General features: G+C 47.1%; 1 protein-coding gene across 1 annotated transcript in view; it reads right to left on the reverse strand.

Moving 5' to 3' along the window:
* The window catches only part of MAP4 (microtubule associated protein 4), a 123266-nt gene that overhangs the window by 39920 nt on the left and 64866 nt on the right, over positions 1-18480 (reverse strand). The window contains 6 exon segments of the mRNA XM_014583130.1: positions 5-1822; positions 3989-4111; positions 5310-6341; positions 7666-7797; positions 11426-11539; positions 15780-15902. Coding sequence (XP_014438616.1) covers positions 5-1822; positions 3989-4111; positions 5310-6341; positions 7666-7797; positions 11426-11539; positions 15780-15902 — 3342 coding nt within the window.

Here is an 18480-nt window from a genome sequence, read left to right on the forward strand (position 1 = left end):
GCAGGCCCTTCTGCCACGGGTGGCTCTGATGGCTGTGAGGATGGCGGGTCGTGCATCTGGGGGAAAACAAGTCCCAGTTCCTTGTGTGTATGGGGAATACTACCGACACCTCCCCCGCTCCCTGCAGACGGTGAGCTGGGGAGTTCTTCTTTGCACTCCATGCCAGGAGGCTGGAGGGAATTACTACTGTTCTTACTCTTTTTGCCTTTGCTATCACTGCCTTTCTTTTTAGTTTTTTCGGAAATCCAGGAAGTTGTCTCATGATCCATCCAAGGACACTCTCCTTCCTTGGTTTGGTTGCTGACCCCCAAATCTCTGACTGCGGCTCCACTTTCCATGCTAGCACCAGAAGTCTGAGTCACGCTTGACCTACTTTCCGAAGGAACCAAAGCCTGCAAGGAATCTGCCACCCTGGGGTGAGCGGTCACCTTAGGCTCCCCTCCCACCGCTGCCTCAGTGAGGTCAGCCACAGCCCCTGGCTGCTTTGGGGAACCCAGCCCCAGCCCCTCTCTCTTCTCCCCAGGAGTCACTCCGCCAGTTCCAGCAGTGGGCTCACTCGGCACAGGACCAGCTCTTCCGTCCTGGCTGTCCAGGGGGAACAGCAGCTCAGGTCGTGCTCTTAGCTTCCCCGAATTCATCCTCACTTTCCCAGAACTTCCCCTTCCCTTCCTGCTCCTGCCATCACCTGTCACTCTCCTGAATGGCTCATTCTCTAGCCCAGGGACCCCTTCTGACCCCTGGCCCTGCAGCTGTTCAGCAGCAAAGATGCTGACCTCTGGTTTTTGCTTGGGAAACTCTTCCTGTTTTAGTTCGCTCATCTCTCTACCTCCTCCAGGAAACTCCTTGGGTTTAGTCTCTCTACTCTCACCATTGCCTTTTTTGAAATTATTTTCCAATGGATTCCTTGCTGTCAAAGTGGGCATGGGCATTGGATTAGGCCTTTCTTTTGCTGCTGTGAGTTTTGAAACTCCACCTACCACCTCTTGATCCAAGTTAGAAGGGCAACCCTCTTTGGGTTTGATCTCCAATGGAGTTTCTCGCCTGTGTGTAGCAACTTCTGTCAAGAGCCCTTGTGACCTGAGGGGCCCCACTCCCTGGCTGTTACCCACAGGTGTCCTGGGGTGGGCAGGAGGCTGTGGTCTGTGTTCACCTTGCTGCAGCAATGGCTTGTCTGGGCTCTGTGGTACCAACCTGTTATCTCTGCCTTCTTTCTCTACACTCAGCTTGGGCTGAGAATTTACTGGAGTTGTGGGGGCATCTTCTGAAGGACATGAAGGAACCCTGAGACTCTCTCTGTTTTCAGCAGCAGGTTTGGCTGGTGCCGAGTCAACCACACGTTCCCTTTTCAAGTGTTCTCGGGGTACCAGTCCATAGTCCATGCCCATGATGGCAGCCTGGCTGGGAAGAGCACCTGATCTGGGTTGGTCAGCAGCAGAGGGATGGCCTTTAAGCTCATCAGCATTGTCATCATCCCAAGGTCCCCCAGGCCGGGGTTGAGGATATCTCTTTTGCTTTGGTTTCTTCTTCTTTTTCTTCATCATCATCGATGTGCTTTCTACATTCCAGGCATCCCTACCAAGATCCCTCTGGGGTTCAAGGAAGTCAACATGAATATTCTTCCTTTGGTTCCCAGGCTCACCACCAGAAGATGAACCAGAGACCCAACCTGACTCAGAGAAAGAGCAGGGGCCTGGCCTGGGTTCAAGAGTCTTCCATGAAGGAGAGCCGCCCAGTAGCTCAGGAGGGCCCCTGGCAGGCTTGGGCCGAGCTGAGCTGCAGTCACTGGGTCTGTACACTTGTTGGGCTTGTGTGGGAGGGGTACCTGCAACACATGAAGCTGGCTAAAACTCCAACGAAAACTCCATGTGATTGTTTCTTTACAAAACAAAAAAGTCAGTTTAGTGACTCATGGTGACTATTTTCACCTATCGACATGGTAATTTTTTCAGAAAATTGCTTTGTCCAAAACATTTCTCATCCTTAACTGGGGTTAATAAATATTTAACAAAGGTCATTATCTCAGGTAAATATTTTTTAAAAAACATATTAGCAAAATACCAGAAATATTTAAAATAATCTACACTCTATAGTACTGGCTAAAACTCCAACGAAAACTCCATGTGATTGTTTCTTTACAAAACAAAAGTCAGTTTAGTGACTCATGGTGACTATTTTCACCTATCGACATGGTAATTTTTTCAGAAAATTGCTTTGTCCAAAACATTTCTCATCCTTAACTGGGGTTAATAAATATTTAACAAAGGTCATTATCTCAGGTAAATATTTTTTAAAAAACATATTAGCAAAATACCAGAAATATTTAAAATAATCTACACTCTATAGTAAACACTTATTGCCTCTAAAATTCAGCTGATTTATACTCATCATTATTTTTAATAGGTGCTAAGTCCCAATTTTGCAGCAAGATGGTCACGCTTCTAGTGCTGCTTTCTTTTTGGTGACATTTATTAACTGACTGAATTAACTCTACAGGATCTTGGACAGAAGTTACAATTCTAAGAGTCTGACACCAATATTATACCAATACTTGGCAAACCAACCAGATTAATTCTGGAATGAGAGCAGAAGGCCAGACTTATGCTACTTCCCAAAGAAAGAAAGAAAAGATACTGAATTAGTATTTTGGCCAGAGAAAAATTCTCATCATTCCAGACCTGGAACATCCTATTTTGAAAAAGAAATGTGTTAGATTTCAAAGTTCAGTTTCTAAATGTACTTCTCAAGAGACTGAGAAATATATACAATGCTAACTAGGTGAGTGAACTTGAACATGTAGGGTGAGCGTCCTGGAAAGTTTCAGAAAGCTATCTAATCCAACCTCCTGCCTCCAAGTCAATAACGATATAGATCCAAGATCCTGGAAAGAGTCTCATTACGAAGAGGCTGCACAGCTCCTGCCAAGGCTGACCCACTCATCTGATCTCAAAGAGTGTTAGAATACTTAAATAGCTTTTGTTCTTGCCCTCATCCCTCCGATGGCCTCTAAATCCTATCTTTTCTTTAATTTCTCAGGTTAGTCTCCCAAAATTGCTAGGGTTTGTAACACGTAGTTTGGTACGTTATCAGCAGCTATTTGGTGACTTGTCTTCCACGATTTTACCTAACTATTATGTAAACCTCTGGTTTCAGAGTTCGTGCCCGAGACTTCTCTCCTGACCTAGGTTATTATATAATAACTCAAGGGCAAAGACCAGGCCCAAGATACCTGTGAGCCGTAACATGGTATACGAGCACTTGACCAATCTGCACTGATTGCTGAGTCAGTAAAACAACACTTAAAAAAAGCAAACATTTCTTTAGCTCCTACTTGGCGGAAACAGTGTGCAAAGCACTAGGAATGCTACGTGAAGTAAGTCATGGCCCTGGCCCAACTTTCGCATTGATGACAGCTGCAGATAAGGGAATAGAAAACTATCAGGCTGCTAATTGTATACATATGGCTTCTCACTTACCATGAAAACATGCTGTCTTACAGCTCACTGAATAATCAAACATTAAATAGGAAAGTATCTTAAAATAGCACCTCTTACAGTGTAATAGTGCACATAAGATTTTCTGGGGATCTTGTTGAAATGAAGACTGGAATCCTGAGCCAGCTTTCCAGCCGTGCAGACACAGCTGGGCTGCAAGGGCACTGCCGACACGTGAGGCTTTACAGGGTATTGGGTCAATTTATTTACCTCATAGCTCAGAATACTGAGGTTCAGGCAAGTAAGTAACTTGTCTAAGTCCACACAGGACAGGACAGTGACCCAAACTGGATCAAAACATAGGCTCTGAGCTGAGGCAGTAAATGTGAAATACGCAACAGCTGACGTGACCTCTAAACTCGTCTTACACAAGAAGACACACTGAAGACTGACTGCATAAACTGCTCAGTGGATCACCACCAGCAGGCCGGGGAGCCATCATCCCCATCACTGACGGCCTAGTGGTTTCCAAGAGCCCTCCCGTTTCTCTCACATACCTGAGGTCTCTGAAGGAAGTTCGGGAGGCTGACTGCCAAGTGGCCTCTTTTGTTCTAGTTTCTGCAACACAGAGTCCTCCTCTGTTGGCAAGGTGCACTTCTGGCCCATGGCTGTGATCGGTTCTAAAGGAAATAATAAAAATCACACGGGGTTTAGATTTCAGCCATATCTTCCCAGCTGCCAGAAGCTGGACGTGGGAATCGTTCGTAATACTCCTCTAAGAAGCAGCAGAGAAGCAGAGGGGTAGTTGGAAGGTGAAGGCAAGATAGAGTTGGGAGGATATTTGTCTGCTTAATAAGACAGGAAACGTGGGACCAGCAGTTGGCATAATGGCTATGTTGCTGGATTCCCATGTAGTCGACTGTGGTTTGAGTCCTGGACCTGGTGGCTTAAACTCACGCCAGGCACGTGCGTGTGTGTGCATGCCCAAGATCCCGAGAAGAGAATGGAGAAGGGACTGTGGCGTGGTCAACCCCCCTGGGGGGTGATTTCTCGCTTTCTGTCTCTCTCTGTCTTTCTGGCGAGTGCACGTGTCCTATACCAAAAACCTCTCCCTCCCCCCCCCCCAAAAAAAAGGACAGGAAACATAACAAATGCTTCAAAATTGGTGGGAATAACCCTGTGGAAAAGGGATCAAAGTGCTGAGACACAGAAAGGGGAAGAAGGCTGGGGCCGTGTATGTGACTAGGAAATGGGATGTCACCTAGTGCCAAACAAGGGGAGGCTGGTCAGACGGAGGAGCAGGAACAACTCATTTACAAAATGAGGCAAGAGCGCAATGCACGGAGACAGATGCTGGGAATAAGAAGACGACAGCAAGCTGGGCCACCCGCATCGACACCAAAACCCTTCCCCCCCCCCCCCCCCAAAAAAAAAGGACAGGAAACATAACAAATGCTTCAAAATTGGTGGGAATAACCCTGTGGAAAAGGGATCAAAGTGCTGAGACACAGAAAGGGGAAGAAGGCTGGGGCCGTGTATGTGACTAGGAAATGGGATGTCACCTAGTGCCAAACAAGGGGAGGCTGGTCAGACGGAGGAGCAGGAACAACTCATTTACAAAATGAGGCAAGAGCGCAATGCACGGAGACAGATGCTGGGAATAAGAAGACGACAGCAAGCTGTGGACACCCTATTTTACTAACATGTTCTGTAAGGAAAACCGGAAAACCAGCAAGGGACAAGGACAGACAAGGTGCTGGCAGCTGGAGGAGCACCAGGGGGAGGGAGCAGCTGTCTGGGGCCACAGTGTGCTCGGGGTCTCGCGGAGTGCTACTGATCCCTGTATTTACGCAGCCCACTGCTGGGAGTCCCACGTACCTGGGGAAAGTGTGAAAGCAGCTGCAGCTGACCGCCCCCCAGCCTGGGGAGATTCCAGTTGGGGACCCTTGCTTTTTCCTTCCCTTGTTTGGGGTATCTCCACGTCTTTAACTGGAACTGGAGGCACCTCTGTTTCTGAAGGTGGTGTAGCATCTGTGGCTGGAACCACACTGCTGACCGAGGTCACCTCAGTTCCCGCCGGGAGAGCCAGGTCCTTCTTCTGGGCTACCTCTGTTGCTGGGGGTGAGGCCACATCTCTGCCCTGGGCCATGTCCTCGATCAGGCCCACCTCTGTTTCTGAAGGCAGCACTACACCCATGGTCACCTTGGTTTCCGGAGGCAGAGCCATGGCCCTGGCTGGAGCCACCTCTGCTTCTGGGGTTAGTGCTATATCCTTAGCCGAGGCCACCTTGGTTTCTGGAGGCAGGGCTGTGTCCCTGGCTGGGGTCACCTCTGTCTCTGAAGACAAAGCCACCTGGTTAGGAGACATCTCTGTGGGAGAGACAATGTCCTTTGCCAGCCCCACTTCTGTCCCTGAGAGTGACACCACGCCCTTGTCCGGGGCTCGCTCTCTCTCTTTGGGTGGGACCGTGTCTTCAGGGGAGGCTACGTCCATCTTTACAGGTGAGGCCGTCTCTGTTTCTTTGAACAGCATCACGTCCTTGGCTGGGGCTGCATCCATTTCTGTGGCCAGTACCACATCACTGGCTGGAGACACACTGGTCTCCGTGGGGCCTACGACATCCTTTACCAGGGTGACCTCTGTGTCTGTGGGTAGCACCATGTCCATGACAAGGGCCAGATCTGGCCCCGCAGACGGCTGCATGTCCTCGGCCAGTGCCATGGCTGGTACGTTGGGTAGCTCCGTGTCTTTGGCCGGTGCCAGCTCTGTTTCTTTGGCTGGTGCCATGTCTTTGGCCAGTGCCACCTCTGTTTCTCTAGATGGTGCCATGTCAGCAGTCTTCATCCCCACTGGCGCTTGGCTTGGTGGCTTCTCTCCTGCTGATGCCATTTCTACCTTCTCGGCTAGCTCTAGGGAAATCATTGGGAAATTGAGGGCCCGTCACTGCCCACTCATAGCCCTGCAGTCAGAATGCCCCTCTTAGGGCACAGGAGCACTTGGCTGTGACCACAAGCCCATACACAAAGCCGCTAGTTTACGTGCTCTGCTTGCTCTCTGACAGCCCTGCTCTGACCCTGGGAGGACATGCACTAGAGGAGGCAAGGTCAAGGGGAGGGAAACACAGGCTAAGGAAAATCAGACAGGGCCAGCAGGTGGCATGGTGGCTAAGGTGCTGAACTCCCACGTGGCTGACCAGGGTTCAAATCCTGGACCGGGTGGCTTACTTTCTCTCTTCCCCACTCTCTCTTTCTCTGGTAGGCATACATGCCCTATAGCAAATTAAATAATAATAATATAAATAAAAATAATATAAATGAAAGTAAGTAAAAATCATTCTAAAACACACACACACAGTCATATCATTAGTATCAGAGACAGATCCTGCGGGAAAGCTGGTAAAAGGCAATTCTTCCAATCAAGGAAAAATTCCAGGACCAGCTCCGAGTTAGCTCAGCGTAACTCATCTCCCAATCAAGGAAGAGCTCCAGGACCAGCTCCGAGTTAACTCAGCGTAACTCAATGCTCCAGAGATGCTGGGTCCTGGGTGGGCGCCACATTACAGTGGTTAAGTCCTACGCACTGGGAGCTGGGACCTATACGCCTTACTAGGGCTCAAATTCAGATACAAGCAACTTGAGTGTGTGTGTGTGTGTGTGTGTGCACGTATGTGTGCTCATGCTTACGTGCAATGGGGTGGAGAAAGAAAAGATCGCAATGTGACTAGTCCCACTGGGAGGTGCTCTCTCTCTCTCTCTGTCTCTCTGTCTCATATGTGCACACAAACTCTATCACCTACCAAGGAAAAACAAGCAAACAAAACCCTCTAGACTTCTAAATCTGCATTGACTTTCAGGCCAACCCAAGGCTTGGTGGTTGAAACAGCTAGATCCCACATGGCCAACTACATTATTTGAGTCTTGGACCCAGGGGCTTGAGAAACACGCTAGTACATATGGGTATGTGTCCCAAATCCTGAAGCAAGGGAGAAATGGAGAAGGAACTGAGGCATCAACATGCTCCATGGAGGGAGGGGAGGGGCTTCACTTCCCAATTCCCAGCAAAATGTTTTTAAGGCATTTTCCTTGCCATTCATACTAAGTGTGTATTTCAACTACAATTTTATTCCTCTAGCTCTGATACCACTAACATAACCTTAAGAACATTTGTGACAGTTCTGAAATGTTCATCTCTATCTTCTGTACTCTGTATGTCACAAGGATTTCTCGAAGTTACCTGTTGCTGGCTGCAACGGTCCTGGAATGGCCTCTGCAGAAACAAAGGGCTCTGAGTATGGCCAGCTTGGGGCTTCCACAGGCCACCCCTGAGTTACCGCAGCGGGAGAAGGTGCGTCACCAGGAGCCATGCCTGAGAGTGAGACACAAACACATCTTTGAAACTTAGCCTGCACTGTGGAAATCAAAGGCATCTGAGAATCGACTCGGCTGCATATTTTGCCATGAGGACAGAGACCTAAAGACCAATAAAAGCAAAGCATGATGGTTTTAAAGAAAACTGCTGGCATCTGAAGATCTCCATTAACTGGTAAAGGCAGTGCAGCAGCACCATGCCCTGGCGGTGCCACCGACCAGCACATGGTGACTGTCCACAGGGTATTTGTAAAGGCTCAAAATACCACACGCTGAGCTCTACACCCTACACCACCAATGCAATGTGAGTAGACTTCAATAGGTGCATGGAAAAACAAGCGTGTTCATTTAATTAGTACTACCTTTTAAGTTTATTTACTTATTCTACGAGTGAAAGAGACATAGAGGAAGAGGGTATAAAGCAGCAACCTTCCCAAGTGAGCCACACTCCTAGGGCATCTTGTTTTTCTGCTGAGTCACCGTTTGGTCCCTACCTGTTTATTTTTATAATCCATGCAGAGTGTTTACATAACATGCATTTGCCATGAACTTTTGAAGACACCTCTGCCAAAGACAAAGTGTATAGTAAGAAATTGTGAAACTTATTTCATCTTTTTTCATTGCCAGAGAGACCCAGAAGAGAGCTAAAAGCACCCCTTAATGGGGTGTGGCCATGCTGTGATCCTTCTCCTCCATCTCTCCATTCTGTCTGGATTAGGGCACACATGCACACGTGTCTCACTCATTTTTCAGGCTACCAGAACTGGGGCTTGACTCATAGTCAGCCATGTGGGATCCGGCTTTCTGCCACTACTAGGCGCTACAGGGCTGGCTCGAAATTCATTTCTTCATCTGTAAAATGAGATTAGCATCTCCCTTCCCAACATTAGGAGACAATTTTATGGAAATGCTATGTGAATTACTAAGAAATAGACAAATGTAAGAGGATTATGTTTAAGCTGTCCTATGTCAGATAAAATAGAGGGTTTAGGATCACAGAGTTCCTGCCATCAGGATGATTACGACTTATCTGGAGAGGAAAGATGAACATGCATCAGAGGTGCGCACTGTGTATGGACTAAGTGCTACAGGAGATCGAAGCAGCCGCAGGTAACCGGGGCCACCGAGCCATCCTGCAGCCACGTGGCAAGGTCCAGGCAGATCCCAGGCTGACCTCAACATGCCAGGTGTGCCCACAATCCTGGCTGGCTGGAGGACTAGGGGAAGGGGGATCACAGCACAGTGAGATCCTGTCAAGGGTACCTGCCTCTCTCTCCCATGAAAAATAGAAATTTAAAATGAAAACAAAACAAAACAAAAAAACAACCACAGGGACCAGAAGAGACACCAAGGGCTTTAGAAGAGAAGAGCTTCTTGAAATAGAAGCGAGGATGATCAATTTCAAGAACAAACACTGAGCAAGAAAAGCACAAAGAAATTGAGAGGAGGAGACTTTCTGCTATGAGCAACCCTAATTCAGACAGACCTTGCACATCAGAGGAGAACAGGATTAGAACAAAGAGTGGAAAAAGCCCTTGAAAGCCAAACAAATTTAGACTTGAAGAGAAATAACAGGGTATCTTTAAATGTGTTCATCCTGTAAACAAGATGAATACAGACCAAGGACCCATCTCGCAGGCATATTCAGAGTGGACTAGAACAGGGAGCAAACTAGGAGGCTAGTTGGGTGGTCTGGGGAAAAGCAGAGGGGACAGAGCAGAGAGAAAGAAGCTGTGAAGACAGCAGTCAGTGCGACCATGTGACTCAGCTGGTGAGCTCAGAGAGCAGAAGCCCCAGCCAACCAAGCATCTGGAGACCAGATGGGCGACTAGTCGACTCATTCCACATCCTTCTTCCAAGAAATCTTCCGTTTAAAGAAAAGCATACGTGAAACACGTCATTAGCCACATCTTTACAAATACACAGTTCCAAGCACTGTTTGAAACGGAGCTTGTTAGTGATGGGCACCCTGGCCAGATTCATGCTAAAAGTTGTACAAAGCCAGGGAAGGGGATACCATGATTTATTGAAAACTACGGTTGGTTAAGTGTACTAGTACCAGACAGTAGGTAGATGTCTTACATCATTTTACCTAATCGTCATCACCTCTTCATGGTAGGAACTAGTCCAGGCTCCACTTTAATGTGAGGAACCGAAGGTCAGGGAGGAAGAGACACCCCAGGCCACATGAGTGGGTAAACCATGGACGCAAACGTGGCCTGAGGTTCTAAACCCATGGTTCTCCGAAAGGAGGTAGCGGCCACTGAAAAGCCAACTCCAGGTGCTCTCCTGGACACATCTAGAGTGCCCTCCCACAGCCACAGCCCTTAGAGCTGACTTTACCTAGTAGTTAACTTCAAAGGGGACGGGTAAAGGCCATGTTTACTGTTTGGAATCAAAGAATTGCAGGGTCCCAAAATATGCTGCTCCAAAGTATGCCACTTTGGCATAAGGATTAGCAACTGAGAGCAAGCAGACATAAAGAATGTTCCTGGGGCCAGCAGGTGGTGTGGTGGTTAAGGTGCTGGACTCCTACATGGGCAACCACAATTCGAATCCTGGACCTGGTGGTTTGAAAATCACATCAAGTTTGTGTGCATGTGTGCCCAAAATCCCAAGAGAAAAATGGAGGAAAAAAGACTCACACAGCCATCCCCCCTGGGGGGTGATTTCACACTCCCTCCCCCTCTCTCCAGCAAGCGCATGGGCCCTATGGCAACAAACTAAAAGAAGGAATGCTGTCTGGGAGTTGGCCTGTGTCCTGGTAGTTAAGGGAAATGGAACCTACACAGCCAACTGTAAAGTCCCAGACCCGGAGGCCTGAAAAACACACAAGGCGCGTGTGCATGCATGTGCAAAATCCAGAAAGGAGGGAAATAAGGAGAAGAGATTGTGGTGTAACCACTCCCCATGGGGTGGCTTTTTCCACCTCCCTCTTCCTCTGGCAAATTAAAAAAAAAAAAAAAAAAAAAAAAGGCTCCCCGCCCTCCCCCATTTGCCTAAAAGTAACATATAAACTTTGAAAAGGTGTCTGTCTGCTCCTCTATCAGGAAAACAAAGGCTGATCACTTGAGACAACTCTCCACGCTGCGGCAGGCCTAGGATGGCACGACGGGATTTTATATAACAGACATTACGTTCCTAACTGGCCTTCACTCACCATTTAATTGCCCCCAGTTTGCTGCCCCTGAAGTCTCGAATTTCTTTTATCTTGTCATTTACTGTTTTTTTTGGGGGGGAGGAGGTGTTTTTTGTTTGTTTGTTTGTTTGTTTGCTATAGGGCACGTGCGCTCGCCAGCCAACCAGAGAGAGACATAGAGACAGAAAGCAGGAAATCACCCCTCAGGGGGGATGGCCACGCAGCAACCCCTTCTCCTCCATTCTCCTCTCAGGATCCTGGGCACGCATGCACATGCGCCCAGCATGAGTTTAAGCCACCGGGTCCAGGACTTGAACCGCGGTCGACTATGTGGGAGTTCAACAACTACCGATTCCCTAGTTACTGCGCATTATTTATGAATATACACGTTGAACTTCCTCTTGCCAACCTGTTTTTTAATATAGGGCCCCAGCCAATGAACTTAAGATGGACAGAGGACAGAATAGACGCGGCTGCGGAGCCATACCGTAACTGTCGTTCAGGGGGTCATTCTGTCCTGTAAATACCGAAGCACTGGCTGTTCCACTGGAGAGAAAGAGCAAATCTGCCAGGCCATCAGCATGGTGCATCCTAAAGGGATCTGGAAGGAAGAATCCGAAACTCATTCCCAATGAATGCAGCAAGAGAGGTCAACATCTCCTACTACCATACAGTAGGTATCCACTCATTGCACGTGCTGTCAACAGTAAGCCAATCAGCTGGGAGACAGAGTGACTGCACGTGGGAGGGAAGCAGTAAGTACTCATTAATCATTAGTCACACGTTAGCAACATTCCCTGGGGCCGGCAGGTGGCCTGGTGTTTAAGGCGCTGGACTCCATATGGCCGGCCACAGTTCAAGGCCAGACCTGGTGGCTTGCTTTCTCATTTACCCTCTCTCTCTCAATGGCCAAAATAAAAAATAATAATAGTAGTAAATAAAATTAAATACTTAAAAACATACGTTGTATATTAAAAGGACATCCAACTTTATAAAATACTAAGAGGTGAAAGTACAGAGAAAACTAAATTTTCAGTATATATTATGTCGTCAGGAAAGTCGTGACGTATCTTTCTATGCAAAAATGCACCGTGACTTTCATGACGACCCAGCATTACACAACAGACCTTCATTTTCAGTTACTAAAAAAAAAAAAAAAAAAAAAGACAGCTAGAGCCAGAACAAGTATTAAAAGAAGAAAGAAAAGATACCTCAGCTCAGGTGGACAAAGCTGTCTGGATGGACAGGGTGTCCAGCCGGCCCAGAGAGAAGGGGCAAATGCATGCTTGGGAACTGGCACGAGTAACGGTGCCCCTGAAAGCACTAGGGAGACTGTGCTTCCTGGCAGGGACAAACAGTAAGCAAAGCGGAGCAGGGCAAAACCCAGTTCTGCTTTCGGTCTCCAGCTCAATTACCCTAAAGGCTTGCTAAAATGGACTGCTGGGCCCTGGGAATCGTCATTTCCAGCAAGTTCCTTCTGAGGCTAACTCCTGGAACCTTCCATGGTCGGGGTGGCCGCAGGAAAGCTGTGGCTTGTCCCCATGGCTCTGAGGCAGCTATGCCACCGCATTTTGGTAAGGGATTCAGGAATGGGGGATGTGAGCCATTGGAGGCAAAACTGACAAGCTGCTGGGGATGGAGGTGACCCCAGTGCTGCTGCTCAGAAAGGCAAAGGAACTAGAACATGGGAGAGGTGATCAGCATTCCCCTTCCCGGTTCCACATGGTCTAGGGGCTCTTGCCTGCTCTGCTCCCTGGATTCCCGGAAGGAAAGCAGGATGTCCACACACTCTGCACACCGGGGCGGGACTGTTCAATCACTTATGAAAAATGGATGACTTCTGCAAAGTTCTTCTATTTATTCATTAAAGTTTCACCAGCTGCCAACCTCGTGGCAGATCAGCACGCTCTAAAAACTCAAAGCCGCCCAAGGTCAGGGACCGGAACACCTAGCAGGGGGATGCGTTCTTATTTCAGGAGGACAGCACTTGAGAAGTACCCAGCTAAGAGCTGACGGACTGACGGTGAGGGCAGAGGGGCAGGCCTGCTCTCCAGTTATACTCCCACTCATCCAATCTCACAGCCCAAACTTCATCTGTGGGGCTGGCTCCACGGTACAGTGGTAATACACTGCTCAAGAAAGCTGGATCCCACGCGGTGACTGCAGTTCGAATCCCCAGCCTGGTCTGATCAAATCACCATGTGCAAGATGTGAGTGCCCAAGACCTGAGAGGCTTGAGTATTGGAGGCAGGGGATGGTGGTGTGACCAGACCGTGGAGGGTGCTCATCTGTCTCTCAGGCGTGTGTACACGTGCTCTTTCAAAAAGAAAGATAAAAAGAGACAAAATACCACCTGGACCTTAACGACTCCCAGATCCGTATCTCTAGCTCTCTAGATATTTCCTTTATTTCCAACTTCCATTGGGTCATCTGGAAAGTCATGACGCATTTTTGCACAGAAAACAGAAAACCACGTCACGACTTTACTGACAACCTAATTAGTCAAATGGCCGATGTTTAAACAAAGTCCACGTTACGTGCTTCCCTTCTTCCTGATTTGAATTAAGTAATTGCCTTCCTGACCCAAGAATTACTGTAACCTAACAAATGGCAGCTACAAAATACCCTCAGCTACTATTATACTAAACAGAAAAAGACTGGATGCTTTCCCACGAGACCCAGGATCAAGACGAAGCTGTCCACTCTCACCACCTCTGTTCCATCTAACTAAAGAAATTAGGCAAGAAAAGCAAGTAAGTACATTCAGACTGGGAAGGAAGCCTATAACCAAGTCACTACAAACTATCTGTACTAATACGTGAGTTCAGTAAAGTTAGAAAATATAAGCCAATAGGGACCAGCAGATAGAATACTGGTTACGTTGCTGGACTACCACGTAGTTGACCGTGGTTCAAGACCTACTAGACCTGGTGTCTTGAAACTCACACCAGGAGTCTGTGCGTGTGTACCCAAGATCCTGAGAGGAAAATGGAAGAGAAGGGATTGCAGCATGGCCAGTACCCTGGGGGGGGGGGGATTTCTCGCATTCTGTCTCTCTGTCCTTCTCTGTCTCTCTGGTAAGCACATGCGCCCTACAGAAAAAAAACCTCTCTCTCAAAAAAAAGAAAATACAAACCAATAAACAAAAAAAATCAATTGTATTTCTATATATTGTGATAAACAATCTGAATATGAAATTAAGAAAATAATTCCATTCACAGTATCATAAAGAATAAAATAGTAGGTATAAATTTAATAAAGGAGCTATAAAACTTATACCCTGAGGGGTCGGCAGGTGGTGTGGTGGTTAAGGCACTGGACTCCCACATGGCCGACCACAGTTCAAGTACTGGACATGGTGGCTTGCTCTCTCTCTCTTACTCTGTTCCCCTCTGACCAGATTGAAAATAAGTAAATAAATGAAAAAATAAATAAAGTTAAATAAAATAATTCTTTTAAAAAATTTATACTCTGAAAACTACAAAATATTAGTGAAGTACTAATGCATATTACAAAATGCATGGACCTTGAAAACATGATGCTAAAATGAAAATGCCTACCTATTACATGATTCCATTTTTATGAAATGTTCAGAACAAGCAAATTTACAGAGACAGAATAGCAAATTACAGAATAAGCAAATTTCTCACTTTCTGTCTCTGTCTCTCTGGTGAGCGCACATGCCTTATAGCAAAAATTCTCTTAAAAAAATTACTGTGTATCTAAGAAAACAGTAATTGCAGAATGGTACAACATCCAGTACTAGGTCATCTGGTAGCAGCCCTGAGCACGCAAGATGGCAAGAGAGAAGCCATGACAAGTGGGAAAGACCGGCAGAGGCAGCAATGCTATCTCCTTGAGGTCCTCCCACTCTGGGCAACTCCGCACATGCTCTTAAAGAGCATGGAAATAGGGTCTGAGGCAGCTTCCTCTTGTATCACACATAATGGCAGCGTTAGGTGAGAAACGCGGGTTCCACGTATACAAAAGCTCTAGCACTGTACTGGGCACACACAGGCAAGCCACAAATGGTGCCATTATTGCTGCAATGATCCCTCTTGGAAGGTTACAGTCTTTAGCCTCCAATGTGTATATTTTTATTTTTAAGAGAGATTTTTGCTATATATAGGGCACGTGCACTTGCCAGAGAGATAGACAGAAAGCAAAGGACCAGCAGTTGGCATAATGCTATGTCACTGGACTCCCATGTAGTCGACCATGGTTTGAGTCCCAGACCTGGCGGCTTAAACTCATACCGGGCACGTGTGCATGCATGCCCAAGATCCCAAGAGGAGGATGGGGGAGAAAGGACTGCGGTGTGGCCATTCCCCCTTGGGGGTGATTTCTCACTTTCTGTATCTCTCTCTTTGTCTTTCTAGCGAGTGCACGTACCCTATAGCAAAAGCCTCTCAAAAACAAAAACAAAAACACAGAAAGCAAGAAATCACCCCCAAAGAGGAATGGCCACGCCACAATCCCTTCTCCTCCATTCTCCTCTCGGGATCTTGGGCACACATGCACATGTACCTGGTGTGAGTTTTAGGCTGCCTGGTCTAGGACTCGAACTGTGGTCAACTACATGGGAGCCCAGCAACATAACCATTACATAATCTGGTGGTCCCTCGTCTTCAATGTATATGAATTTCAGAAAATTTGTTCAAAACACGTTTTGAAGAGGAGGGAATCAGAGGGCATTAAGGGCAGAAGTAAGTGTAAGCGGGAGGGCCAGGTGACGATGCAGGGGCAGTGCGTGCTGAGCAGTAGGGCTCTACCTGCACTAGCGTCTCTTCTCTGAGTCACAGCCGTGGCGCCTTCGTTCCTGTTCACATAGCTGCACTTACCGGGCTGGACTGGATTCACCACGGGCTGGGGCTGGAAACAAAAGTCTGCATCTTCTGGCCATTTCTGGCTGTTCTGATATTCCTGGTAGGCCATGTTCTCTTCAAGGAATTCAGTCGGAGACCCTTAAGGGAGAAACAGGAAACAAGAGTTAAAGCAGCACCATCTCTCCTCCCCAGGTGCAGATTCCACAGTGTTAGACGAGTACAACAGGGTAGTCACATTTAGTGAGTCTTTTGTAAGAGCACTTTTTTAAAAAATTGAGAGAGAGAAGGAAATTAAGTATTGGAAGCATAAGGTTGTTTAAAAATTAAAAGCACTAGAGTGACTTCTGGCTATGTAGGCATGAAGAGGATGGTGATTTCTCTCCCAAAAGAACAAGGATAAAAATAGATAAAACCGTCAAAAGCAACCATTTTAGGGCACTAGAATTCAACAAAAAACAGACCTAAATAAACTGAAGTATAGCTCATGTTCAGAAATTGAAGACTCAACGTGGTGATGACAGTAATTCTTTCTTTTTTTTTTTCTTTTTTTTTTTTTTTGCTATAGGGCATATGTGCTCACCAGAGAGACAGACAGACAGAAAGCGAGAAATCACCCCCAGGAGGGATGGCCACGCCACAATCCCTTCTCCTCCATTCTCCTCTCAGGACCTTGGGCACACACGCACACGCGCCCGGCGTGAGTTTAAGCCACTGGGTCCAGGACTGGAACCGCGGTCGACTACATGGAAGTCCAGCAACATAGCCATTATGCCAACTGCTGGTCCCAAGACAGTAATATATTAGTCCCAAGCTGACCAATATATTCAAGGAAATTAGCATTACAATCCCAGAACTCTTTCTTTCTTTCCTTTTTTTTTTTTTTTTTTTTAATTTTTGCTAAAGTGTGCATATGCTCACAGGAGAAAAAAAAAGAGGGAAAGTGAGAAATCACTCCGGGGATGGGGGTGGGGGTATGGCCACACGGCAACTCCTTCTCCTCCATTCTCCTCTCAGGATTTTGGGCACGGACCTGGCATGATTTTCAAGTTGCCACGTCCAAGACTTGAACTGTGCAGTTGTCTATATGGGATCCACTACTTTAACCTTTATACTACCTGGTGGTCCCCAGCGGAACTTTATAAACTACCAACAGGTCACTCCTTAATTTATGTGGAGCTGCAAAACACCTGGAATGGCCAAAACAACTTTGAAGACAAAGACACAATGCTGGAGGACGGACACTACCTGATTTTGAATGTCACTATACACATGTCCCAGTGCAGACAGGTACTGGTCACACACACACATAAATAGAACCGAAAAGAGTTCAGAAAGAAACCTACCCAGTTAGGGACAACTGGTTTGCAACAAAGGTGCCAATGTAATTCAGTGGCATAATATTTATCAAAACATGGGCATGCTTGCACATGTGCCCAGTGTGAGTTTCAGGCCTCCAGGTCTGGGACTCAAACAAACTATGGTTGGCCATATGGGAGTCTAGCAATGTAACCATTACACCATCTGCTGGTCCCACAACTCAATTTTCAAATGGGCAAAATATTCTGATATCTCACCAGAGAAAATGTACAAGGGGTAAAGTCCAAGAAAGCTCATCCTCGTTAGTCCTTAGGAAAAGGCAAGTTAAAACCACGAGCTGGAGTCAGCAGGGGTATGGTGGCTAAGGCACTGGACTCCCGCATAGTCGACCATGGTTTGATGCCTGATCCCATGGCTTGAGACTCACGCTGAGCACGTCATATGTGAGTGCATGCCCAAAATCCCAAGAGGAGAGCGAAGAGCATGGGCTGCAGCGAGGCCATCTCTCTTGCAAAGGTGATTGCTCGCTTTCCATCTGTCTCTCCTGTGAGTGCACGTGCTCTATAGTGAAAAGAAAAAAAACTCGAAAAAACAAACAGAAACCACACCAAGCTGTTATAACACGGCCATTAAAATGGCTATAATGGAAAAGGCCAGAAACAGCAGGAGTCTGAGGATGTGGAGAAGCTGGCAGCTGCTTACATTCTCGGTGGGACAGTAAATGGGAAAGCTACTTCGGAAACCAGTTTGCTGGGTTTTTATTTCCTTACTAACAATTTCAAAGAGGTATAATTCACACCATGAAGTTCACCCTTGAAGTATAGAATCCAGAGATCTTTGGTATATTTAGTTGCAGAATGACCAGCATGATGTAAATTCAGAACACTGTCTTCATCCCCAAAAAGAAACCCCTTGGCCACTCCTCCTTTCTTCAGCCCCTGACAATCACTTCTCTGCTCTTTCCATGAATTTGCCTATTCAAGAAATTTCACATAAATGTGCCCACAGAGTGTGTGTGTGTGTGTGTGTGTGTGTGTGTGTGTTTTAATTTGCCAGAGGGCACATCCACGCGCTGGAGACAGCATAGAGAGAGAGAGAGCAAAAAAAGAACTTTCTCTGTGAGAGTCAATCCCTTCTCCATCTATTTCTTTATTTTTTGAGAGGTTTTCGCTATAGGGCGCATGCACTCGCCAGAGAGAGACACAGAGATAGAAAGCAAGAAATCACCCCCAGGGGGGATGGCCACGCCGCAATCCCTTCTCCTCCATTCTCCTCTCGGGATCCTGGGCACGCGCGCACACGCGCCTGGCGTGAGTTTTAAGCCACCGGGTCTGGGACACAAATCGTGGTCGACTATGTGGGAGTCCAGCGACATAGCCATTACGCTAACTGCAGGTCC

The sequence above is a fragment of the Tupaia chinensis genome, unplaced genomic scaffold (assembly GCF_000334495.1).
Source record: "Tupaia chinensis unplaced genomic scaffold, TupChi_1.0 Scaffold144066_1, whole genome shotgun sequence".
NCBI classification, from domain to species: Eukaryota; Metazoa; Chordata; class Mammalia; order Scandentia; family Tupaiidae; genus Tupaia; species Tupaia belangeri.